Raw genomic sequence first — 24,307 nt, 5'->3', positions numbered from 1 at the left:
TGTTTATGGTTGGGTGAATGCATTGCTGTTCCGGTGTACCAAAGTGAAAGACATCATTTTTAAGATCTTATGGGAGGATCAGACAGGGTAGTCACTGCACTGCTCTGCTGGGTAAATGAAGGCAGTACCATCAGTGTAGTGCTTACCTGTCAGGGTAGATAACATCACAGGTGGTGGTTCACAAAGTTTTGCATTTCATTTATCCTGTACCTTAAAGCCACCCTTCAAGTAGGTCCTGAAGAACATAATCCCTTTGTTACAAAGAATTAAGACTTCAATTCCATTAACTAAAGTGTGTTAGTGCAGCAAGAAAGCCGCATAAAAAACATCTCAGCCTGTTGTCATGGAATCTTCAAGGGCAAGAGGGGTGATCCTCTTTCTGCTTTGAGGTGGACAGACTTGCATTAAAAATAGGTTGAAATCTCCAGGTTGCTTGGCATAGTAGTCTTGTTGGTTTGATACCTCCTATTTGGCCTCTGACACTGTACAGACCATTCATGAAACAAACAAGACTGTTTGCAAAATCTGTTCTGCAAAAATGAGATTAGCTGTCTTCAGTCATGCTTTGCATGAAACCTGTTTGAAGAATGGGATTCGTGAAGGACATTTGCCTTGATGGGGATAGCAAGAAAAAGTATCACCACTTAGCAGTCATAAAGAATTAAAAGGACAGTGAGTATTGCTTTTGCAAGATAGACTCTTGCCTTTCAGTTGGCACTATGACAGTACCTCCTTTATAAATGTTTTCTACTCAGATCTCATACCAAGTAAACCGAGACAAAACATTCTTCTGATAGTTTGTTACAGCTAACTACTGTTTGGTTGAGGCTGTTAACTCTGCTTACCTTGTGAAAAAAGACTTCCCTTGCGAATCAGTGAAATAATAGTGAATATACAAGCTCTGAGAATTTAAAATATTGTGTAGTAAGAAACTAAAAAGTAGCAGGCAGAATCTCACTAAAAAGGGGGAATCCATGTGTGTGCTTCTAAAGGATTGCAAATAAAGGACATAGCACACTGAGTCACTGTTCAAAACTATCAAGAAATAAACTTGTCTAAAAAAAGAGAGGGAGAGTATTAAGTTTTTTGTCACTTTTTTAACTGGCAGCTGTGTTTAAGGTCCCGACTGCTAGTACTTTGCTTATTTCACAACATTCTTGCTTTGTACCCTGTCACATATATGAATATATTGCGCTGTGGTGCTGCCTGTGTGAACCTCTCCTACGTGTACTTAGTAGATAGCTAACTGTATTACTATGTTTCTTACTGTGTGTGATGTGTACAGTGTATGTTTTTCATCTCTTTGCAGTCTCATACGTACATATCTTGATAACATGCTTACCATGAATAATTAACTTTGTCTATTCCGTGTTTGTTTTTCTCCTTAAGGTGATTATGTACATTGTTTTTTATTTCTACAAAATCTACAGGATTGTTTTCAGCCTGATAAATACTGTTACTTGGTTGTCAGTTTATCCCGTTATAAGCCAAGCACATGATGTTTGTGCTGTTAACCTATTTTGTTTGCTATATTGTGTTTTGTTTATTGTTTTTAAAGATTTTTTTTTCACTGGTTTCCTTTGCTAATATGCTTTACCTAGTTGTGATTATTCTGTTTAACAACAAGCAACAGCACGTCACCTTATTAGAACCTCACAGATTTGAATGTTTTAATCCTGAAGTAATAATTAGGCTTAGGGAAGCATGGCCTACCTTGGTTTTAAAAGCAGAAATATTTGATTCAGGGAAAAAAGGAGTAAGACCACATAGAAACAAAAGTTAAAGATGTAAATGACAGCCAGCAAATATGAATCACGGAGTTCTTGCTTTATCATCTGCATGTATTAAAAAACTGTTAACTTCAGATGCTTGTTTCTTTTTCATAGACGCTGGAAGAGGAGTTTGCCAGAAAACTGCAAGAGCAGGAAATGTTCTTTAAAATGAGTGGTGAATCAGAATGCCTTAACCCGTCCACACAGAGCCGAATTTCCAAATTTTACCCTGTTCCTAGCTTGCATTCTACATCATAATTTCAGAAACTTGTGCAGTTCAACTTTGTAGTGAAGAACTATATTACACCCTCACCCCAGTGGTTGTATCTTCTCCAGACAGCATCATTAAAACCTCAGCTGCCTGTCTCCTTCTTCAGTGAAGACAATCAACAGCACCCAGCTCAGAATTTTGCTTCTCGCTGGGGATTTCGTACAAGTAGATAGAGTTTTTAAACTCTTAAATTGAATGCTGTTTGCAAGACTGTTACTTTTTGATACTTGTAATCGGTGTTTTGAGGGTGGGGGATACTTTAAAACTTGGTACAGGGCTGTGAAAAAAAACTGAAGTATTTCATACTGTTTAAAAGCTTAGTACTTTGACATGATATATTCACCTTGCTGGATGTGTGCACTGTATTGAGAGAGAGAGGAGAGAATTTTATGAAGTAATCGTGACAGATCTGTACACGGTAAACCCTGGAAATATTACACAGTAGGTAGATCACTGACTTCAGAAAGAGTGGGACATGTCTGTTGTATAGTAACTGCTTCTCTGTAACATGCAGGTCACACTAAGATTTAATTTGGTGCAATCCTATCAGTTTAAGCATATCAGATTGTTTCATTGGCACTTTACTCTGCTGAGCAGTAATCACACCATGGGTCTGATTCTGGCTTTCATGCAAGACTGGGAAGTTGTGCTACTTATACTTCTGGCTGAGAGTTTTGAAGTTTGTTCCGCACATTGGTTGTGAGTCTACCTTAGCCATAGTTATGCATGGAAATGGTGTGAGATGCCAAGCATAGCATTGGGGTATGCAGTCATTAATCAAGTTTACCAAAACAGAACAGAAAGAGCTCAGGCAAACAACATAACACTCCACTGCACTTTCCCTGCTAGACTGCATAGTGGGGGGCTTTCATTTTACTAATCCTGTGCCTAAACACAAGTTAGACCCAAGCTTGTGGCTCTCTTCAATTTACTGGCAGCAGATTACTGTCAGTTTTTGTTTTCTTTAGAGCAGGATATCTGCTTCTGCTGCCAACTGTTGCTGGAAGTCCTTGCCCTGAAATTCTTTATGCTAAAATCTGTGTAAAGGGGAAGACTAAGGCAATTGAAGGTGCTCTATGTATTTTATTTAGGCCTTTATCAGCTTCACTTATGTTAGATAGCAGCTTTTGAATCATCAGAGATGGTACATCAAAGATGAATCAGCAAAGACACTTGCGTGCTAATGCACTTGTTCTTAGTCCTTTGATAAATGTCAGGTTGCTGTTTATTTACTGAGTTTTTAGCTACACACTCCACTTTTAAATTTACTATCTTATGTTAAATTATGGGCCACTTTTATAGTTCAGGATTGTGAAAGCACTGAGCTACTTTTTAATGGACTTCTGTAGACTAAAGAGCCAATTTATATCGTATTAAATTGGGTATTCTTTAAAGAAAATTAAAATACAGCAGAAATAGTTGTCTACAGAAATTGGAACTGTGATTTTTATCTCCGTCTTCTTCCTATACTGTAGTAATTGTGGAACCTGACTGGGTTTTAAGTTTCATTTTGACCATTAGTGATTTTAAGTTATTTTGTTTTGCATCTGCTGTATTCTAGTTGTGTGGCAAACCAAGTATTTGTAAGAGCAAGTATAAAATATGGCGTGGACTTGTACTTTATACTGGTAGTTTTATTTTGCCCTTTTGGCACTTTTTCTTTCTGGGTTTTCCCAGCTTACTGAATGTAATGTCTTTCTGTCATATCATAACAGTGTTGTAAAATTGTATTACAGTATACATTATGAAGGCATGTCTGTAATGTTGTACTTGTATGTTGTTAGTGACATAGTCACATGTAAATTTGCCATCACACCCCTAAAGTGTTTTTTTGCTTATATATATATATATATATATATATATATATATATATATATATATATATGCACACACATATGTAAATATACATACACGTGTATTTATATACATGTACACATAATCTGTGTATAATATATATAAAATAGTGTGCGTGTGTGTGTGTTTATACATAGAGTACCCAAGCAGATTGCATGCAATATAAACCACTTAAAAGTTGGTTTAAGAGCATGTTGAAATGTTAAGTACAGGATACTTTGGTGTTAGTACTTTTATTCTCAGAAGTACTTTGTGGATTGGGGAGGAGGAATCAGAACTGTGCATACATTGCTATGTTTAGTTTATCAGCATTGTTAATTTTGTAATATTTGTATGTGAACTGTCCTCCACTTGTAGGGTTTTGGACCTTATTGGAAGCACATTATGTAATGATCAGTGTTTAAAAATGCTTGCACCAACTGCATGTTTATATTCTTTGTACTTACTGTTGTACATAATTATTTTTGTAGTTAAAGATTTCCTTTGCAAATCATATAATTGTCTTTAAAATAATTCCAGTTGATTATTCAGAATTTTTCACATATTATGATTTGTCCGTATCCCCAGAACATTCCAAAAATATATTATTCTGGCACTACTATGCTCTTATTTTCTTTTTGACTCCTTATGTGCTATGGACACCATTATTGGTATAGGCTTTGTTTTTGACCGACTTATTTCATCAAGAATCAGATACAGATAAAATAAGGAGTTATATGGGACATTAAACCGAGGTATAATACAGGAAGAAGTACCTAGGGTTTCTTCAGGTAGTCCTCAAGGGAAAAAGGCAGAAAACTGAAAGAATAGTTAGAAAAATACTAATTCTTCAATGTATTTCTCAGCCTTTTTTTTTTCTTTTTTTTTTTTTTTTGTAAATATGTTTCGTTATCATCTAATGTCTTTTTCATCAGTTCTTTGACCAGTTGGTCTCTGATCTGGCTTCAGCCACTTTGCTAGACTTACGATCTGTAGTTGGAGCTCCTCCCCTTACCTGTAATCTTCTCTTCTCCTAGATTACCTCAGATTGTTTGCAGGTTCAGTGTTTGGACATGGTCATAAGCTTGATTATTTTGTGGGACAGATAAGCGATTTTTCCATTTATCTTGGTCTGTTTTTGTCCTTTTCTTCTCTCCTCCATGTTCTTTGCAATATTGATATATTAAAGAAGATTTAAAGGAGGATGGCATAATGGTTAAGGTGTTTACCTTACAGACACAAGGTGCAAGGTTTGATTCTCACATGGGGTAATTGGCTAGGCATGAAATGCCCCACAAGGGCAGTTAGCCTAGTACTAATCTATGATGCTTTTCTATGAAAATGTTTTCCTTTAGGTTATTTCTAACTCTGCTAGTCATTGGGCCTTGCACCTTTTGCTTTTCTTGCTACCTACCTGGTGCTACTTTTGTCTACCATTATTGGTGCTTCCTTTCTCCTTTGCACCTTTTGGGTATTAGTGTTACTATTGTTTGTGTTTCTCTCTGCTTTGTATACTTTCTGGTTGTATATTTTTTTGTTGTTGTATTGATTCCTTGTGTTGCTTTAATGGATAAATCAAAAGGATTCAAAAAATACTCCATGTGGACACAAATCCCCAAATCAGATGCCCACTCTGAGTGTGTGTGTGTCCACTGCCTTGAGGCAGTTCATCTTACCCCAGATTGTAATATTTGTACTGCATTTAATCATAGGGCTGTAGTAGAGTGTCAGAATAAGTTCATCTTGAAAAGATTACTCCCCTGCACTTCTTCACCTGGAGCTCCTTCCTCATCTAAGAAGTCTTCAGAGTCTACAAATGGAGATGCACTGACAAATCTAAAGAGTCAAGGAAGTGTTCCTTAGATTGCTCTTCTTTTTTGGGTCAGCTCCACCTGAGAAAATCTCAAGAAATTTGGATCTGAATACCACTTCCTATCCAACACCGTCAAAACCATGGGATCCAATTGCTCCTTCGGATCTAACTCAAACTAAGTCTAAGTCTCCTCAGGCCAGATCAAAGTTCTCTCCAGAGTCTTATTACTTTGAGGATTCACTCACCTTTCTTGCAGGAGACACCTCAAAGGATATCCCGTCCACCCCTCCACCTCTTCATCCTTCAGGTTATCTAGAAGTCTAACAGAAGCAAATGTGGACAGGATGAAGAGAGTTTCTTTCAGAGTTATTCCTACTCTTGTCTCCCATCATATCCGTGAGCCTACCTCCAGTAAAACCCCAACTTTTGGCTCCTATTCCAATCCGTCCACTGACTTCGGATCCTGTGGACACAAGAATTACAAGCTTGCCTGTGGTGGATCCGAAAGCATGGCCTTTGACTCAGACACTTTCTCTTCCAGATGGCACTGACTCTGTCAAATCTACAAGGATCTCAGAGCAGTAGCATGTGTGTCAGATCCAGGAGTTTGCGTTCAACTCTGATGTTTTTGGAGCCATACTTTCCTCTCAGAGCCTCAGTGTTGGACAGCTCAACTCCAGCCTCTGCATCAATGCAGAATCTTGGGGAGACTAGGTTCCAAAACAAACAAACATGATTTTTGATGACTTTTTGTATTTATTAATTATACAAGCAACTGTTTGATTCCATTTTAACATTGCTTGCCTGATGAAGCTATATTAAAAAGCACTGTAATTGTTTTACATTAAAGTTCTTTAAATTGGTACGCGTAGCGTCCAGATCTCTCTTTTTTGTTTGTTTTATTGCTTTGTATAGTGTAATCCAGTTTATTGGTCTGGCAAAACCTTGTTTTTATTTGAGATCGGGTACCAGCCTGCACAGGTGGCTTTGGATCCTGGCAGACTTGGATTTGGTTTCCCCATGGCTTCTGCCTTTGAGATGGGGTGAGAGCATTTTCCACCTTCATAAACAAAAAATCCTTGACCCCATCAGGTCCATCACTTTTTTCAGCTGTCTGTTGTAGATTCTGGGCTTTTTCATCCTGTCCCATTGGTACAGCCAGTCTGATCAAGTGGGGGAGACCATCCTCATTCAGGACTCTGGCATTTGAGTCCTCTCCCGAATCTCCCACCAGAGAGCCAGAGGCACTTAGACTCCCCACAGTAGTCTTTAACCAAAGACTTTGACTTTGATGAAGGGGAAGGGGTCTCCAGATCACCCATTGAGGATGTCTCTTTCAGTGAAATACTCAAACTTTTAAGACGTGTTTGGTCTTCTAACCCACCATTCGCAGGAGGCATTAGTGTGTTTTGAAGCTTTCAGAGCCGGCTCAGCTATGTCTTTGGTAGTCCACCCCCAGCGGACAAGATGGTGGATGTTATGTTCCACCAGGTGTGGAAGGATCCAGATGTCACAGAGCCTTTACCCAAGATGCCAGATAAATACCTCACTGCACCAAGGGATAGGGCCCATTGGAGCAAGGGTCCTTCCAGTTGTGGTGGTGGTTGCAGCAGCCACCAAGAAGGAACTCGTGGAACAGAATTCTTTTGTTCATTCCTCAACAGAGTATCCAGGTCATTGAGCAGATTTGGGAAGTGTGTCTATGCTTCAGTGTCCTTTACCCTCAGTTCACTGAACTATTTGGAACACATTGCGACATTTCTGGGTCCATGCCTGTGGGAGGACAAGAAGACTTTTTTTTACAACTGGCCACCCTCCAGTCTCTGTTGAATGCCTCAGTGAGGTTGATTTCCCACGCCTCAGAGGGAGTTTCAGGAGCTGCAGCTTCAGGAATTGCTATACAAAGGCACACCTGTATTCACCTTTGTGACTTTGCAGAGCCCTTCAAGACTTCATTCATCAGTACTCTTTTTGATGGATCCACCTTGTTTCTCTCTAAGGTGAGAGACTTTCTCCGGGAGCAATCAGGATGAGAAGATGTAATCTGCTATGGGAATTAATTTTTCTACCCTTCAGAGGACTTTCTACCAGAACCAGAGAAGAGGCAAAAAGATGTGGTTCTGAAAGATGTACAGGTCTTCAAAGCACTGCTATGGAGACAGATCCCCTGCGGCAGAGAGGGGAACTGTAGTAGAAGATATCCCCCCCCCCCCCCCACCATGGCAGAGGTGGACCTCAACATCAGAGCTTTAGAGGTCCTTTTTCTGAGAAGCCCTTTCATCACCCTGAAGGGTTGCCTGACCGCTACACTCTGGAGTCAGTCAGGTGGCACTTGTCTCTACACCCAGAAGCCTGGACAGCCATTACCTAAGGTACTTGGATTCTCAGAATAATATCCAGAGGGTATTGCATACCATTTTTTCTTCTGCCTTCCAGAAGAACAAAATAATTCCTAACATTCCACCCAGTCAGAGGAAAGCAGAGCCTGTAGATATAGAAAAAGCAGCTGAGAAAAAGTCATCCAAGTAGTATCCCCAGACCAAAACGGACCCGGAACATATTCAAGATTTTTTTTTTTAGTGCCAAAGAAGATAGGGGACCAGTTGTAGATCGTAGCAGTCTGAATCAGTTCATAAAACACTTGCAGTTCCATTTGGTCACAGTTTAGTGTGCTCTTCCACTGTTACTGAAGAATGATCGGATGTGCTCTGTAGACCTCCAGGATCCACACTATGGTATCAAGATACACAGGTACTCCAAGAGATACCTATGCTTCCAGCTGGGAGCCCGTCACTATGAATTCAGAGCCCTGCCTTTTGGTCTCAACAAAGCCCCCAGGAAGCTCGCCTAGTGCAGGGCAGTGGCCACAGCTCACTTGAGACTACATGGATTCATTGTGTTTCCTTACCTAGATGACTGGCTGTATTCTGTTTCCACCAAGCCTCTACTGATTTAGGCCATGGATTACTTGCTCCATCTGTGTGTTCAACTGGGCATCACAGTGAACTATGCTAAGTCTCATATTTCCCCTGCACAAGCCCTGGAATTCATTGGTGCTTATCTGGATATGGTTACACAGATTGCTAGCTTACCACAGATAAGGATAAACAGTCTACTGAACCAAGAGTTACACAATCTGTCTTCCTTCTCCTCCAACCAGGCTGGTATTAGTTTCATGGATCAGTGGCAACCTCTGTAGTTCTGGTAACTTTAACAAGATTTACAATAGCTGATAGGGTGTCACTCTCTGACTGCTTCTATTCGAATAACAAATATTTGCAAACAACACATTTCCTGGAAGATTCGCACAGAAGTTGCGTCTGTGGGCCGCCCAATTTTTCTTCCTACACTCATGGCCACAGTGACAATGGATTACTTGGGAAGGATGATCCAAGGTACTTGGTCTCTGTTAGAGGTCAATCTTCGTATCAATGTCCTAGAAATGAGAGCAGTCCTATTGGTGTTGCAGACATTTCAAGATGCTATTCATACGGCCGACATGTCAGTGGTCTGGTACATCAACAAACGGGGATGAACCCGGACCCACCCCCTATTTGGAGATGCAGTGAATGTAGCAAGGGGCAATCTCTTCTAGCCACTTTCTGTTGTCATTGCATAGTCCAGCATGCTATCAGACTGAGCAGATCCATTTTACTTCCTCATGAGTAGTTTCTCAATTAAGTCGGTGGCAAAAGTGATATTTCACCAAAGGGGCAACCAAGCTGTGACCTGTTTGCTTCTCCCATCAATTCCAAATGTAGTAGGCACTTTTCCCTGATCTGCCCGGAGAGGGAGTCACCAAGAAGACTGCCTGATTATTGGCCCACTGGTCTCCTCCATACCTCACCCCCTGACTCCACTGATTCCCAGCTTTGTCCAGAAAGCATTTCAGTGGAAAAGCAAGGTAATCCTCATTGCACCATTCTGACCTCATCAAGTGTGGCTGCGCTTCCTGTGGCCTCACCTCATCATCCCAGAAAGTTCCTACCAGAAAGATATGTAAGAGCAGATGGAAAAGGTTTTCTATCTGGGCCCTGCAGAGACAATTAGATCTTTTTTCAGCATCAATCCCAGCTGTTCTTGACTTCTTTGTTTTTATTTTTAGTGATGGAGCAAGTTACTTGACAATTAAGGTCCAAATTGCTGCCTTTTCTAACTTTCACTCAGGCCAAAACCATTCTTCATTGGCCTCTCTGAGCTTATGCAATTTTTTTTCTTAAAAGTACCTTTTTACTTTAGCCACCTATTAAGGATCCTATTCCTCTGTGGAGTTTAACAGTACTTCAAGCTTTGACCCAATCTCGCTTTCAGCCTTCAGCTGAGGTAAAATGAAAGTAGTCATTCTGGAAAACTATTTTCCTGATTGCCATTACATTGGCTAGATGAGTATCAGAACTCTAGGCGTTTTCTTCCCAGCTACTTATCTGATTTTTTTGTAAGGACAGGGCATCACTTCAAGAGTAATCCATCTTACCTAAGGTGGTATCAGAAACAACTGTCAACCAATCCCATCTATCTACCCGTTTTCTTTTCTAGTTTTTCCAGCAAGGGAGAATACATGCTGCACATGTTGGATGTTCATAGACAACTTAGATTCTATAGTCATAGAACTAAATATTTCAGAAAATCAGAACAATTGTTTTTCTTTTTCCAAAGCTAAATTGGCAAAACAACCTTGGCTAGATGGCTCACTGATTACATTTCCTTTGTCTGCAAGAATAAAGAATTGACATTACCCAAACCACCTAAGGCTCATTCCACCAGATCAAAGATGACCTCAACAGCTTTTTCATCAAGAGCTTCTGTAAATGACATTTGTGCAGATTCGACTTTATCTAGTGCTCACACCTTTATAACTCATTATTAATTGGACATTTTATCTTGGAGTAGAGCAGCATTTGCTCTGCTGTACTCCAGAATATCCTTCCATGAGGACCACCCAAGGTTTCTATATCTGAGGATTCTGTCCCATCGGTTGAGAAATGGATGAAAAAGATGACAACAGATATAAAATGATGTGCTTGCCATAGCTATGCATCTGTGTTTTAATCCTTCCTCAACCTCCTGTCCTCCAGCCCCCTTCCAGTTTTTTATAAGCTCCTAGGATGTCCTGAGGGATATTTCCTGTCAGCCTTGCCGCATGAGCTCCTGTCATTGTCTTCCTCCTCTTCTCCTTCCTTTTCTTTCTGCTGTAGGTGGTATACAGTTTAGTTTAGAATATGGACATTTATTGGTTAGCTGACTGGAGCACAAACTAGATGTGAGGTAATTTGGGAGAAGAGAAGATTGTTGGTAAGAGGAGGAACTTGAGCTGCAGAGGTCAAGTCTAACAAAGTGGCCAAAGCTGGATCCAAGACACATTGGTTAAGGAACGAAGAAAACAGACAACATAGATGCATAGTTATGGTGAGTGCATACATTTTATTTATATATTGCAGAATATCAGTTTGTTTATTTCCCATTTATTTTCTCTGCTGTAACTCTAAATGTCATCAGTGTGTTAAGTCCTGATGTATGAACCTTTTTTCCACCTTGTGTTGCTTGATGTTCCAGAGTTTTTCCCAACAATCCCACACACTGCCCCTTTCACACCAGTCTTTTGAGCCCACACTTGAGAACTTTAGCCATTTGTCTCATACTGCTAAGTACAGTGTAAATATTTGGTAGACTAGCAACATGATTAGTTCAGATAAATGTTGAGTTGCCAAATGAAAACGCATCAAAAATGTTCACCAAAATTAACTTCTGTAAAACTTAGAAGACAATTTTTCATGGGGGGGGTTCAAGCCCTCCTTTTACCCCCTGGGGGGCATTCCACACACACCCTAGACTTGTATATACCAACTCCGAGGTTGCACACCAGCGAATAAAAAGGCAAACTCCACTGTTGGCATAATTAGGTTTGGTGAACAGTATTTATTATTTTTGTGTTTGCTGAAACTGCCTTCATCAGCCTGACACCCTCCTGATTGTTCTTGCTACTGAAATAAATGCTGGATCATTCAATAGCATCTACCTGGTGAACATTTTAATGGTGTTTCAAGGCAGTTTTACCACTGATAAGCATCACAGTCTCATTTATTTTATATTGCTTATTTTGTTTGTTGTCCTTTGTTTTCTGTGAGTGTAGCAGATGTCTCTCCACCTCAGTCAGTAAGCTTATTTTTTTTTATGTGTTGTGTGCAGAGTATTTGTAAATGAAGTCCAAAATAAAAGAAACATTTTCAGCTTGACTTCTCCATTTAACTACATCATGAAATGTGTTTTCAGTAGACATATCATGCTTGTCCTCTGTCTGCATTCTTGGAGGAGAGAGTATGACATTCCCTTATCTACATTTTGCAAAATTCAATAACAGTACGAGGTTATGAAAACCTTACCTACATGTGTATTAGAAACTAGCTAAGATGTAAAGTAGAAAGTTCAAAGATCTTAACACGTCAACATCTGCACAATATTGATATTAGCTGCAAAGATGTCAGCTTGGAACAAACTAAACATATGTCAGAGATTTTCATTTTAAGCTACTGCTTCCATTCATGTTCTTCCCAGAACTGAAAAATGTTTACTGTATGAGAAGGAACTGGAATTTTGTTTTCTTTCCGAGTCCTGTACCCTCTGAACTGATGAACATAAAACTGATACAGGTTATTTTCACTGGAGAAGATGAGATGATTATTAAAGGTCTTGCTTGCCTGATAAAGGGAGGCTGTCTAAAATAGGAAGAGATGCAAAATAATAGCCAAGAAGAAGGCCTTTGTGCTTTGGTGTTTCAAAATTTGTAGGCCCACCTCTCATGCAGCAGATAGAAATGTCTGCTCTCCCTGCTACAGACATCTCATCTACTTGGCTTCTTTATCAGTGCTGGATTTTCTCAGTGATGACTACAGCTTTCAGTCCCATTTCTTTATCAGTCATGCACACAAAACATAGTTTAAATCAGTGGTTTCAAACTCAAGTTGATCAAGAACCAGATGAGGAAGACTCCTACTGATCGAAGGGTCAGCCAAAAAAAAATGTTTTTTTAGGCACACACAAAACATGCAAAATGTATTTTTAATATTTCACTGCAGAAAAAAAGGACACCAAGTGTATCATACTAGAGACTTGTGTGCACTTCTGCTTTGACAGTCTGTGCATGTCAAGAGTTAGAGGCTGAAGAAGAAATTCAGAAGATTGCTGCAAGGTGACCATATCTCTGTTGATTGGTACTTTGAGTTTTTAGAGATCATGGTTTGTAGCTTAAGTACTACTGAAAAAGGCTCAGCGTCTTCATAAAGTTGTTGTCCAACTTTGATTTAAAATCTGTGCTGCATTGCAGGTCTATAAGCTCCATTTGTAGGTCATTAGGAATGTTGTCAACTTCAACAGAGAACAAATCTGTAGATGGATGGAAATGTACACTGTGGGTTTTGAAATACAAAAATTGATTCTCTCAGTCTTGAAATAGCTGATCTATGAAACTGTATAAGCAGTTACAGTAAAAGATGCTTCCAACTTTTCTACCATTGGACCAGATTGCAGTAAAATGACAGAGGTTGTTCTTTGGCAGTTGCTTCTTCAACAGTCTCATTTTGGTGGTGAAGACTGTCACACTGGCCTGCATCACTGTAATTATCTGTTCAGGACCTTGGAACTTGAGATTAAGTGCATTCAAATGATGTGTTATGTCCACAGGGAAGGACAGTGTATCACCAAGCTGTGGGAAGTCCATGTTCCTGTTCTCCATGATTACTTTAATTTCTATTCTTATGTCTAAAAACCTTACCAACACATTTCCAAGACTGAGCCAATGTACCTTTGTAAAGTACAGAATGCCCCCATAACTGGAGAATATCTTGGAGAAATGCAAGAAACTATTGTTGCTGCAAGCCGGTTAAACAAATGTAAGTTACGCATTTAATAACCACTGACATCACTTTCTGAAAATTTAGTAACTTTGTGAATCGTACCCATTGAAGAAGAATGCAGTGCAAAGCTATAGATGTCTTTAAATTTTCCTGTTCCAACTTTCTCTTTTCTAGGGCTACATTTTTATTCCCAGACATTGATGGGGCACCATCTGTGGCTATACCAGTCAATCCATGCCAGTGCATTCTCAGTTTGCATCACACACTTGAAAATATAATTTCCTGTTGTCTGTCCATGTAAAACGGTCAAACTCAGTGACTCTTCAGTGATTTCAAAGTCAGCATTCACACCCCTGACAAAAATAGCTAGTTCTGCAGTGTCAGTGATGTCAGTACTTTCATTAAGAGCTACATAATAAACAAAACATTTGGTTGCTTTTTGACAAGACTGATGATAAATATTCAGTGTTATCTCAGTTATCCTTTGAACATTGGTATTTGCAGACAAACTGCTATTCAAAAATAGGTACTTGTCTGGACAAATGGTGTCGGCCATGAAGCTTGCAGTCTTTCATAAAATCACCCTCTGTAAAAGACTTCCACTATTTAGATGTCTTTTCACACTTAACATAATTTGCTGTAACTGATGAATGTGCTTATTTTTCTACTTGTATAGATTTTCTGTGTGTGTGTTTGTGCATTCATACTAGTCGTTAATTGTTCTACCATCTCAGCTCTTTGCTCACTCTGGTATTTTGCATGAGCATCGCTATGCTTGGTTTTCATTATATCTTAACTTGTACTCCAACCTTATACATGCATATCAACCATATTGCACTTTCAACCAGTAAATAATTGGCTAGACACTTCTGTTAATACTGCTGTTGCTCAGAATCAACTTTTCTTTTTAATTGTGACTGCTTTTCTTGATGGGGTTATTACTGGTTTGCTGAAGCACTGTGAAAAAGGAGACAATGTTCAAGATTTCTATTTTTGCCTTCATTCACTGCATGCCCCCTACCCCCCCCCCAAAAAAAAAAAAAAAGAAACCATTGATTTCACAAGTGTAGGTGGAAAAACTGAAGGTCAGTACAGGCCACAAATAAAAGGAATGATCCATTCTAACAAAAATGTGGCTATCACTGAAGGAAGGTGAGTGAAACGCTTTCAGTGAAGGTACAGAAAGTGAACCATATGCATAAACAATTCCACAGCACATCACTTGTAACAGCTTTCTCATGAGCACATTATTCACTTAAAATGTTAATAGAATAGCAACTTTTGCATTAACATGCATTTTTAAAACTTGTAAACTCCTATGCCTGACATTACTGACTTGCTGCAGTCCTTAGTGCAACGTCCACAGAGGTTCCTCACTAAAAGAATACAGGGTGTAAGTAATATGTCCTATGCTGACCGTCTCAAGGTCCTGTCTCTCTATTCTGTCTCCTACAGGCTTTTGAGGGGAGATCTATGTCTGGCATACAGGCATTGTCAGACCCCACTCTGATGGACCTCCTGCATATCCACAAAAAATTACCCATTCTAAAGATTTAAACCTTGTCTGTGATATAAATAGGACCTGCTGGAGAGAGAGTTATGCATCCCAGAGACTATCCCGTCTGTGGAACAGGCTCCCCATCCATGTGAAGCAGAGTTCCTCCCTAACCCAACTCAAGTGCAACTTGGACAGTTGGATGGGAAACCGGAAATTCATCCCTGGTTTGGCACCTATGTCTCTAATGCAAACAGGTAACCTGTAAATGGTTCCATCTCCCAGGCCCATGCTTACACTTATCAAGGGTGTCAGAACTTGTCAGAGATTTGGGATGCATGGCTAGGCTTAAAAAGGCCCTTGTGGTCATTAGCCTAGTAAACACTTATGAACCTAAACATGTATTTTTTTTGTTTCATCTATTTGCCCTGAACCAACATTCAAGAGAAGCTCATTTCACAAATGTACAGAATGTCTACCGTCGAGTGTGTATATGCTAACTACAATCACCAGTGAGAGAAATTCTTGACACCTAGGTGTGAGATAAGAAAAGGACATACTTTAGATAAAAGATGCCAAAGTAAAATGAACTTGCAAACAAAGAATCCCGTTTAACAAAATACTTCAGAAAATATAAATTAATCTAAGCTTGTACCAATACAGTGAAATACCAGGTAGTATTGGAAGTCATTATGCCAACACACAAAAACTATCCATGCTGGCTATTGTTCTACAGCAAAGGAGCAGATGTTCTTCATGTTTCACTGTTGCAGTCATCACGTTTGGGTTATCCCAGCCAGGGTAGCCCTCGGCTGGCCCGAGTAACAGAGGCTTAGTATTTCTGCGTTGGTTGCTGATGCTTGTGTACTGACGTCAGGTCATCAGTAGTATAAAGTAAGGCAGCCGATGCCATTACATCAGTCTTTCTTGTATGTGGAGCCCGAAGCAGTATGCACGAGTGCCGGTCGGTCGCTACCTGAGTTTTCGTCTCTGAATTGAAGTCGAAGTCTTCTAAAGCTAAGTACCCTGTTGGGGATCCTTTTTTTTTTCACTAACCTATGTCAGAAAAAGTTAACAATTGTCTCACCTATGGAAAGCAAATACCACACCGAGACTTACACTCATAGTGCATCACTTGTTTAGGCCAAGACCATGACGTACCCCATTGTCGCTTCTGTGCTTTGTTCAGTGCCAGAACTGTCCATTGTCGGGCCCTTATTGTAGCCAAATATTTTCATTTACAGTCTTCAAATTCTGATATGGCTTCGGTAAGCCATCTGACAGCAGATCTTCCAAAAAAACTTAAAAGATAAAGACAGAGACAGACCGCACAGTTCCAAACCTACCGATGATGCTTCCGTTAAGCTAGTCATAAGTCCTCCGGTACTCAGTGAGGAGCTTTCGCAGCCCCTGATGCCTGCTTCTGTTAATTCGCAGGCTGCTACCGAGACCTTTTCAGAGTCTGGTATGCTGCAAAACTCTTCTTCGATTAAGGCCACTGAGCAGGGACTGACTTCCGAGGAAGTCCTTCGCACTGCTGAATCTCGACAAACCGAAGTCTTCTTTCGCGACTACCATTCTTTCAAAAACCGAGTTTCTTAGGCCCAAGGTCCAAATGACACCCAAGGAACCGACGGCCCACTCTCAGGCGCTTGCTACCTTGCCTCAGTCTCAAATGCTTACAATAGCAGAAGACATTATCATGCTGATCAGGGGAAGCCAAGCTACCCCCTCAAAAAGGAAAAGAGATCTGTCCCCTGTAGTTTTGTCTGAACAAGAGTCAGATGAATCTGATGCATCTGACTATTAAGACATGCAGCCTCTCTCCTCTTATGAGGATTCTAGAATAATAAGGGAAGTAGAAGTAAGCAGCCAAACTCCACAGGTAAGAAAAGTAAAATTTGAGCGCTTTTGTCTCCAAATATAAGACTTGCTAAATTCCACAGGTACGAAAAGTAAAATTTATTGAGCGCAAGTCTTGTATTTGGAGACGAAAGCGCTCAATAAATTTCACTTTTTGTACCTGTGGAGTTTGGCTGCTTACTTCCACTTCCCTTATTATTCTTGGTTCTTATGAGGATTCTGATGCAGAAGACTCCATTCCTTCAGCCTCTTCCCCCAGAGGATTTTTCCTTTGGGGAAACCCTGCATACTTTAAGGGAGCATTTCCAATGGGAAAGTCAGGGAATTCTTAGATCTTCCACAACACAGACCCTTGGCCATTCCCCCCAGTCCTGGATGTTGTGGATGATGTTTTCCTTTAATCTAGCTTGACTCCTGATGCCCTACCTCCTGCTCCCAGAAAACCAGACACGTATTATAGAATCCCTGACTCAGATAAATATCTCTTTAGAAATCCAACAGCTGACCCCAAGGCCATTTTTCAAGGGCCAAAAGGGATTAAAGCAACCTCTGCTAAGAATCCCACACCCTCAGACAGGGATTCCCGAACATTGGACAGATGGGGTAAAAAAGTACACCTCAGCTACTGTTGCTATCAGGGCACCAAATTGTCAGTTCCATATGCTGACATTTCAGTAACATACCCTGAAAATCCTTAAAAAAATGTCTTCCCTTCCTGCTTGGGCAGAATCCAAAGATTTACAAGACTTAATACTTTCTGCAAGCCAAGTAACTAAACACACTTTGCACTGTGGTTTTGACACCCTAGAAGCTTCTTGCAGGGCAGCAGTCACTGGATCTGTCATTAGAAGACATGCATGACTTAAGGAACCAACCCCTGCCAGACCATGTCAAATCTAAATTGTTGAATGCCCCCTTGCACAAAGATAACTTATTTGGCACTAAGGCAGAAGAGGTCTTAAAAAAAGATGGAAGAAAAAGCAAAATCTATGCAAACAGTTAAGGATTTCCAACCACCTAGGTTCAGCAGGCATTGTTCCTCCAAGCACTGGTTCTTTCCTCCTCTGAGTAAACCAGCCCAGCCTAGGCCCCGTGGAAACACTCCCCCAGACAGCAGCCCCAGGGAATGCAGAGATCTAAGCAGTGGACTACCTCCACTTCAAAACCAGGGAGTTCTAAGCCACCCCCTTATGGTAAGAACTCGCAATGCCTCTCCTCCTCCTCCCCCCTCTCCCCACCTTCACTTACCTCTAGGAGGAAAACTCTCATTTCACTCAAGCACGTGGGCCACCATAACTAAGGACCAATGGGTTCTAAACATTGTGTCACAGAGATACAAATTTTCCTTCCATACCCTTCCAACCCCAAAAGGGGTTCCCAGACCTACCACCAAATCAATGAGCAGAGGCTCAAAAGCAAATCCTTTCCCTTCTCTCTATGAGAGCAGTAGAGCACGTTCCTGCTATACAGATAGGCCAAGGCTTCTACTCCAGACTTTTTCTGGTGCCCAGAAAAGGGGGCACCTGGCGCCCCATCCACGATCTATCAATTCTGAACACATTCCAGGTGATCCCAAAAATCTAAAATGCTCACCCTCCAGCAGCTGCTACCCATGCTCTCCAAGGACGCTTGGCTAGCCACCCAATATATAAAAGAGGCCTACCTCCACATTCCTATCAGGGAATCATGCAGGAAATATTTCTGCTTCAGAGCAGAATCTCAACACTTTCAGTTCTCTGCACCTCCCTTTGGCTTATCTAATGCTCCCAGCGTTTTTACAAAATGTCTGGCTCCAGCCATTGCCTTTTGCAGACAAAGAAATATTCAGATTTACTCATACTTAGACGGACTCATTCAGGCAGACAACCAGGAAAAACTGCTCAAGCACCTGGCCTTATAAATACACTGCTTACCTCCATAAGATACACAATCAATGGAAAGAAATCCATACAGCTGCCCACCCAAAGGATAATCTTCCTGGGAGCAAGCCTGGACACAGCATCCCAGATGGCATTCCTTACACCAGAGAAGCAAATTTTGCAGACAACCTACTTCTCTCAACTAGCCTCCAGGCCCCAGCTATCTGCAAGAAAGATCCTGCAAGCTCTGGAGTTCATGTCATCTTTCATACTACTCATTCCATGTGCTGGACTGCACATGAGAAAACTTCAGTGGTACCTAAAGCGCCTTTAGTGTCAACACTCTCAAGACCTGGAAACTCTTCTACCTATAATTCCTTGCCTCAGAAAGGAATTTCTTTGGTGGGCAACAGCATGCTCCCACAACAAGGGACTGCCCTTCTCCCCACCCCCCGCACCCAGACCCTCACCACAGATGCATCACACTATGCTTGGGGTGCACACCTGGATGGCAGGTGCATACAGGGCCAGTGCAGCCCTCAGGAAATCCCTCTGCACATCAGTCAAAAAGAGGTGATGACTGATAGTTTTCAAACCCCTTCTTTCTCCAGGGGTTCTGCTGATCAAAACAGACACCACTCTGATGTGGTACATCAACAATCAGGGAGGGACTCACTCCTATCCTCTATGCAGGCTGGCCATGACCCTTTGGCTCACAGCCTCTTCCGTGCAACTACACCTGTTAGCACAATTCATACCAGGCTCTCTCAGCTCTGTGGCAGACCAATTAAACAGAAACCTTCTGGACCCACACAAGTGGCAACTCAACAGAACTAATAACTCAGAAATGGGGAACCCTGAAGGTCGATGTATTTGCCTCCCACACCAACCATCAGCTCAGAAAATTCTGCACCAGGGAGCATCACTGCAAGGCGTGGAAAGTGGATGCCCTGTCCTTCCCCCTGGGTCAATCTATTGGTCTATGCCTTTCCTCCTCTACCCTTCATCCCCAGGGTACTGCTCAAAATAAGGGAGAAAAAAACAAGGACCATTCTTATACCTCCAGACTGGCCCCAACAACACTGGTAACCCTTGCTATGCAGCCTGTCCCCACTGCCTCCATGCCATCTTCTTCAGATTCCAAACCCCCTGACCCAGAGGGAAGGGGAATTCATACATTCCAAATTGCAGACACTCAGTTTGGCAGCTTGGCCTATTCCCTATGCCCGAACCAATCAGCCATTCTAAGTAAACAGGTTCTGGATTTTATCTGTGAGGCCAGACGTCCTAGTACCGGAAAGTCTTATGCAGATAAATGGAAAAGGTTCTGCACCTGGATCCTGGCTAAGGGAGCCAATACAGTACAGCCCTCCAACCCTCTCAACATAGATTACTTAGCTGACCTACTACACAGTGGCCTCTCTTTCTCCTCTATAAAAATTCATGCCTCTGCTATTTCTGCTAATTTTCCCACTGAGCAGCCCTTTTTCTCTCACCCTTTGATCAAACCATTCCTCAGAGGGGCTAACACCTTGAGGCCCCCAGAAGGGCACCAACGCCAGCTTGGGACCTTAACTTTGTCGTGGAAAAGCTTACCCTGCCCCCTTTTGAACCAGCTTCTTCTGCAGAGATAAAATTTCTCTCCTGGAAGACAGCTTTCCTTCTGGCCATCACTTCAGCCAGAAGAGTCTCTGACCTGCAAACACTCATGGCTATGGAACCCTTCATCATCTTCCATGCAGACAGGGTATCCCTCAGAACTAACCCATCCTTCTTGCCCAAGGTGGTGTCCAGTGTGGCTCTCAACCAATCCATTGATCTGCCCACCTTCTTTCCTAATCCCCAGAACAAGGGGGAAAGGCTTATTCACTTTCTAGATGTGCAGAGACAGCTCAGATTCTATCTGGACCGGACTAAATCCTTCAGAAAGTCTGATTAATTACTGGTTAGCATTGCTGCAGGGGCAGAAGGCAAAGCCATCTCCAAGCAAACCATTTCCAAATGGATAGCACACTGCATCCATTTCTGCTACAAACAGCATGGAAAGTCTCTTTCTAAGGGTCTATAGTATATCCTCGAACGCTTAAAAAAGCGAACGCTGATTGATCGAACTTATTTTCGTGAAACTGCAAAATATCGAAGCAGCAGAAACTCAGATTTTTTCCTAGGGAAGGAATTTGGTTGTCCGTTTCTGTTGCTTCGGTATTTTCAGTGTTATGGTGGAAAGTTACCGGTCAGATTCAGGTAAGTGTGTGATTGTGTGGATGTGAGTGTTAGGGTGATTTAGGTGAGTTAGGGTTAGGGCTCGGGTTAGGTGTGTGTGCGATTGAGTGGACATGGGGGTTAGGGCGGATTTAAGTGAGTTAAGGTTAGGGAGCGAGTGAGGTGAGTGTGCGATAGTGACGGACCTTAGGGTTAGGGTTTGGGTTAAGGTAAGTGGGTAGTTAGTGGTGTGTGCATAGTTTAGTGTAGGGCTAGGTATCAGATTTTAGGTGTATGTGTGTGGATTTCTGTTTGGTGTGCTTGTGTTGTGTGTATGTGTTTTGGATCAGCGATTTTTTTTTTTTTTTTTTTTTTTTTTTTCCCCCTGGGAAAAAAATCGCTGATCTGACAGTTCGAGATTATAAGCTTTTGCTTAAATTAGGTTGATCAATCAGCGTACGCTTTTTTAAGCGTTCGATGATATAATATAGACCCTCTTTCCAAGGGGGTGTGGACACACTCCACCAGAGCAGCCTCCACCCCTCCAGCTTTCCTAAGAGACATTCTTGAGGCTGCCACCTGGACATCTGTTCACACTTTTACCAAGCATTACCACCTGCCTCTCTCCTCCAAATCTAGGGCAGGGTTTGCCTCTGCAGTCTTGCAGGGCATCTTTGCCAGCCCATAGTTTCCTTGATTGCCTCCACCCATTTCCTCAGCTTTGGGAATCTACCCAAATGTGATGACTGCAACAGTGAAGCACGAAGAACATAGTACAGTTGTGTACACTCACCACAAATGTTGATGTTTGAGTGTATTCACTGTTGCAGTCCTGGATTCCCTCCCTCCATTCCCCTTTATTCTCTTTCTTTCCTTACAAGGGACTCTTTGGTATTTATTTTCTACTGGTGGAGTTCTTCTACTAGAACCTGCCCTCCTACTTTGGGGGCTCCTGACAGGTTAGGGCAAGAAAAACTGATGTAATGGCGTCGGCAGCCTTTCTTTATACTACTGACGACCTGACGGCAGTACACAAGTGACAGGAACCGAAGCAGAAATACTAAGACTCTGGTATTTGGGCCGGCCGAGGGTTACCCTGGCAGGGATAACCCAAATGTGATGACTGCAACAGTGAATACACTCTAACATCTACATTTATGGTAAGTGTACACAACTGTACTTAAATCATGGCAATTTATGCTAACACACAATGGTCTTGAATAAACTTAAGCAAATGAAATCATCATGGGATGCAAATGAGAAACTATATAAAACAGTGTAAACTAATGAATCCTTCTCCCACATATTAACAGTTATGAATCACCTACATATTCGTAAGTCAGAGAGTAACAGAACTACAAGGTCTAGGGACCTGAATTTGGTCTGTGACATGAGCAGAACATGCTGGAGAGACGTGTCCCAGAGACTGCCCCTCGTATGGAACACACGTCCCATCCATGTGAAGCTGAGATGGTCTATTATCCAGTTTAATCACAACCTAAACAAGTGGATGGGGAATAGGAAATTTACACTGGGCCTGGCACCCCAGGTCTCTTATGGACAGACGTAATTTATAAATGCCCACCTTCAATGCCCTATTTGGATGCTGGGACATATCATTATTCTTTCAGAAAACTTGGTTAGGTCATTGGCCTAGTAACAGTCTATGAATATACAAGATTAAAAATGCATCCTCTGGATCACAGCATCAGAACCGAGTTTCTGGCACAATTTCATTGACTGAGTATACCCAAAAATATTTCACATTGTTAAGAAGAAAGAGGTATTTTCCTATTAAAAGATCAGCATACACATTGACATTCAAATCAATACCTTTATCATCCTTGAAGTTTCACCTTTTGTCTTGAACCCTAATTACTACGTCAGAAGAACAAGCCCATCTGTATATCCTGATTACATAGCAATAGAAATATCCTTACCAGATGTTGGATTCACTGCAACATTGTGAAACAAAAGTTGTTACAGTGCCTTTAGCAGGCTGGCTTTTTACTTGCAGAATTCCATCTCTAAACTCCCCATCTTTTATCACTAGGAATTGTGCCACCTACCCCTTCCTTCATACATGGAAAAAGTCCCCATATCCCAAGGCAAAAATATTCAAAGGGATGGTGATTATACTCCAGTTAATCTCCAAAAATACTGCTTCCCGCCATTCCTGCAAACAGACTTTGCTGCTCATACACCTCTGGCATTCTACTAATCCTCTGAGTAAAGAAAGGTGTAATAGGCAGCCCAACTTTTATTTACATCAGTGTAGGGTATCCCAACAAATGACAGCAATCTGGCAGATCCATTGGAAGGGTAGATAAATTTCTCAACCCGAATTGTTTGCTGTGAGGCAGCAAGAAAATGTCTAAGAGAGGTGTTGAAGTAGTGCAATAGGCACAAAGTAGTTAAAGTGGCTGGATAAAATGTGGACTGAATCACAATATTATTAAAAGTGTATGAGGGTCAGTCCCATGTTGTTTTGGGGCCACATTTGGCCCAAGGGCTAGCAGTTTGAGAGTCCTAGTTTAAATCATCTTGCCCAACTTGCATTCCTTTGGTTCCTTCCAGTCCTCATTCCACACTGTTTTGTTGAAGAATCATCCTTCTTTTTCAGTACCCTTCTTTTCCTGAAAAAGTATAAAACTCTGAGAGCCATTTGTGGCCAAAACTCCTTCAGAATGCCAGTAACTAAATCAAGTCTAAATAATGGCCGGCTGCTTTAATATCTGCATAGCTGGGAGTTTGAAACATTCTGCATACTGTCTGCTAAAACTGTAGCCAGCAGTGGTGCTTATCTTTTTGTGAATTCATGAGACAGGCTCCCTCCTTAGATTTTCTCAGTAGTTTAATGCTCATTTATGACATCTGTTCATTTTATTTTTTATGTTTCTAGGTTATGGATACGTGCATGCAAACAAATACAATAATACCCTTCTGTCTTGCCAATATACCAAAACAGTCATCCCCATAATAAGAGTACAGGTTATTCGTAAAAAATGTAGACTATTTGCTTTAATATAATTTGGTATTCCATGCATCTGCTACTCTGTTAGAGAGCCAGTTAGTACACCTCTCATTCCTATATAATCTTCTGCATAGGTTGTCTAATGTTTCTGTACTACTATTTTAAAATCCCAAACATTCCCTGAGGTATTTGTCTATAAATGCGCTAAATACCTGAATAAGGTCTCCTCTTAAATATCTGTATAAGATCTGGTACAAGTTCAGATATTTCACTCTTTCATAACAACTTAAATTTTCCGTGTATGCCCATGGTATCTCTTTATTGGTTTGTTAGTTTTTTTGCTATATTTACATATCTTAGTGCAGGTCCGTGTTT

At 41.2% G+C, this 24,307-nt stretch overlaps 1 protein-coding gene across 2 annotated transcripts in view; it reads left to right on the top strand.

The window, feature by feature from the left end:
- Nucleotides 1–11,922, top strand: part of SLK (STE20 like kinase) — a 2,579,008-nt gene extending 2,567,086 nt beyond the window's left edge. For both annotated transcript variants that reach the window (XM_044055960.1, XM_044055959.1), the window contains one exon: nucleotides 1,887–11,922. In XM_044055960.1, coding sequence (XP_043911895.1) covers nucleotides 1,887–2,030 — 144 coding nt within the window. In that variant the 3' untranslated portion in view covers nucleotides 2,031–11,922. The remainder of the gene's footprint in view (nucleotides 1–1,886) is intronic.
- The last annotated feature ends 12,385 nt before the right edge of the window (nucleotides 11,923–24,307 follow it).

The sequence above is a fragment of the Protopterus annectens genome, chromosome 14.part0, assembly GCF_019279795.1.
Source record: "Protopterus annectens isolate FY-2018-M chromosome 14.part0, PAN1.0, whole genome shotgun sequence".
Lineage (NCBI taxonomy): Eukaryota > Metazoa > Chordata > Ceratodontiformes > Protopteridae > Protopterus > Protopterus annectens.
The sequence above is the reverse complement of the archived record's forward strand: the minus strand, read 5'-3'. Positions and strand labels throughout refer to the sequence as shown.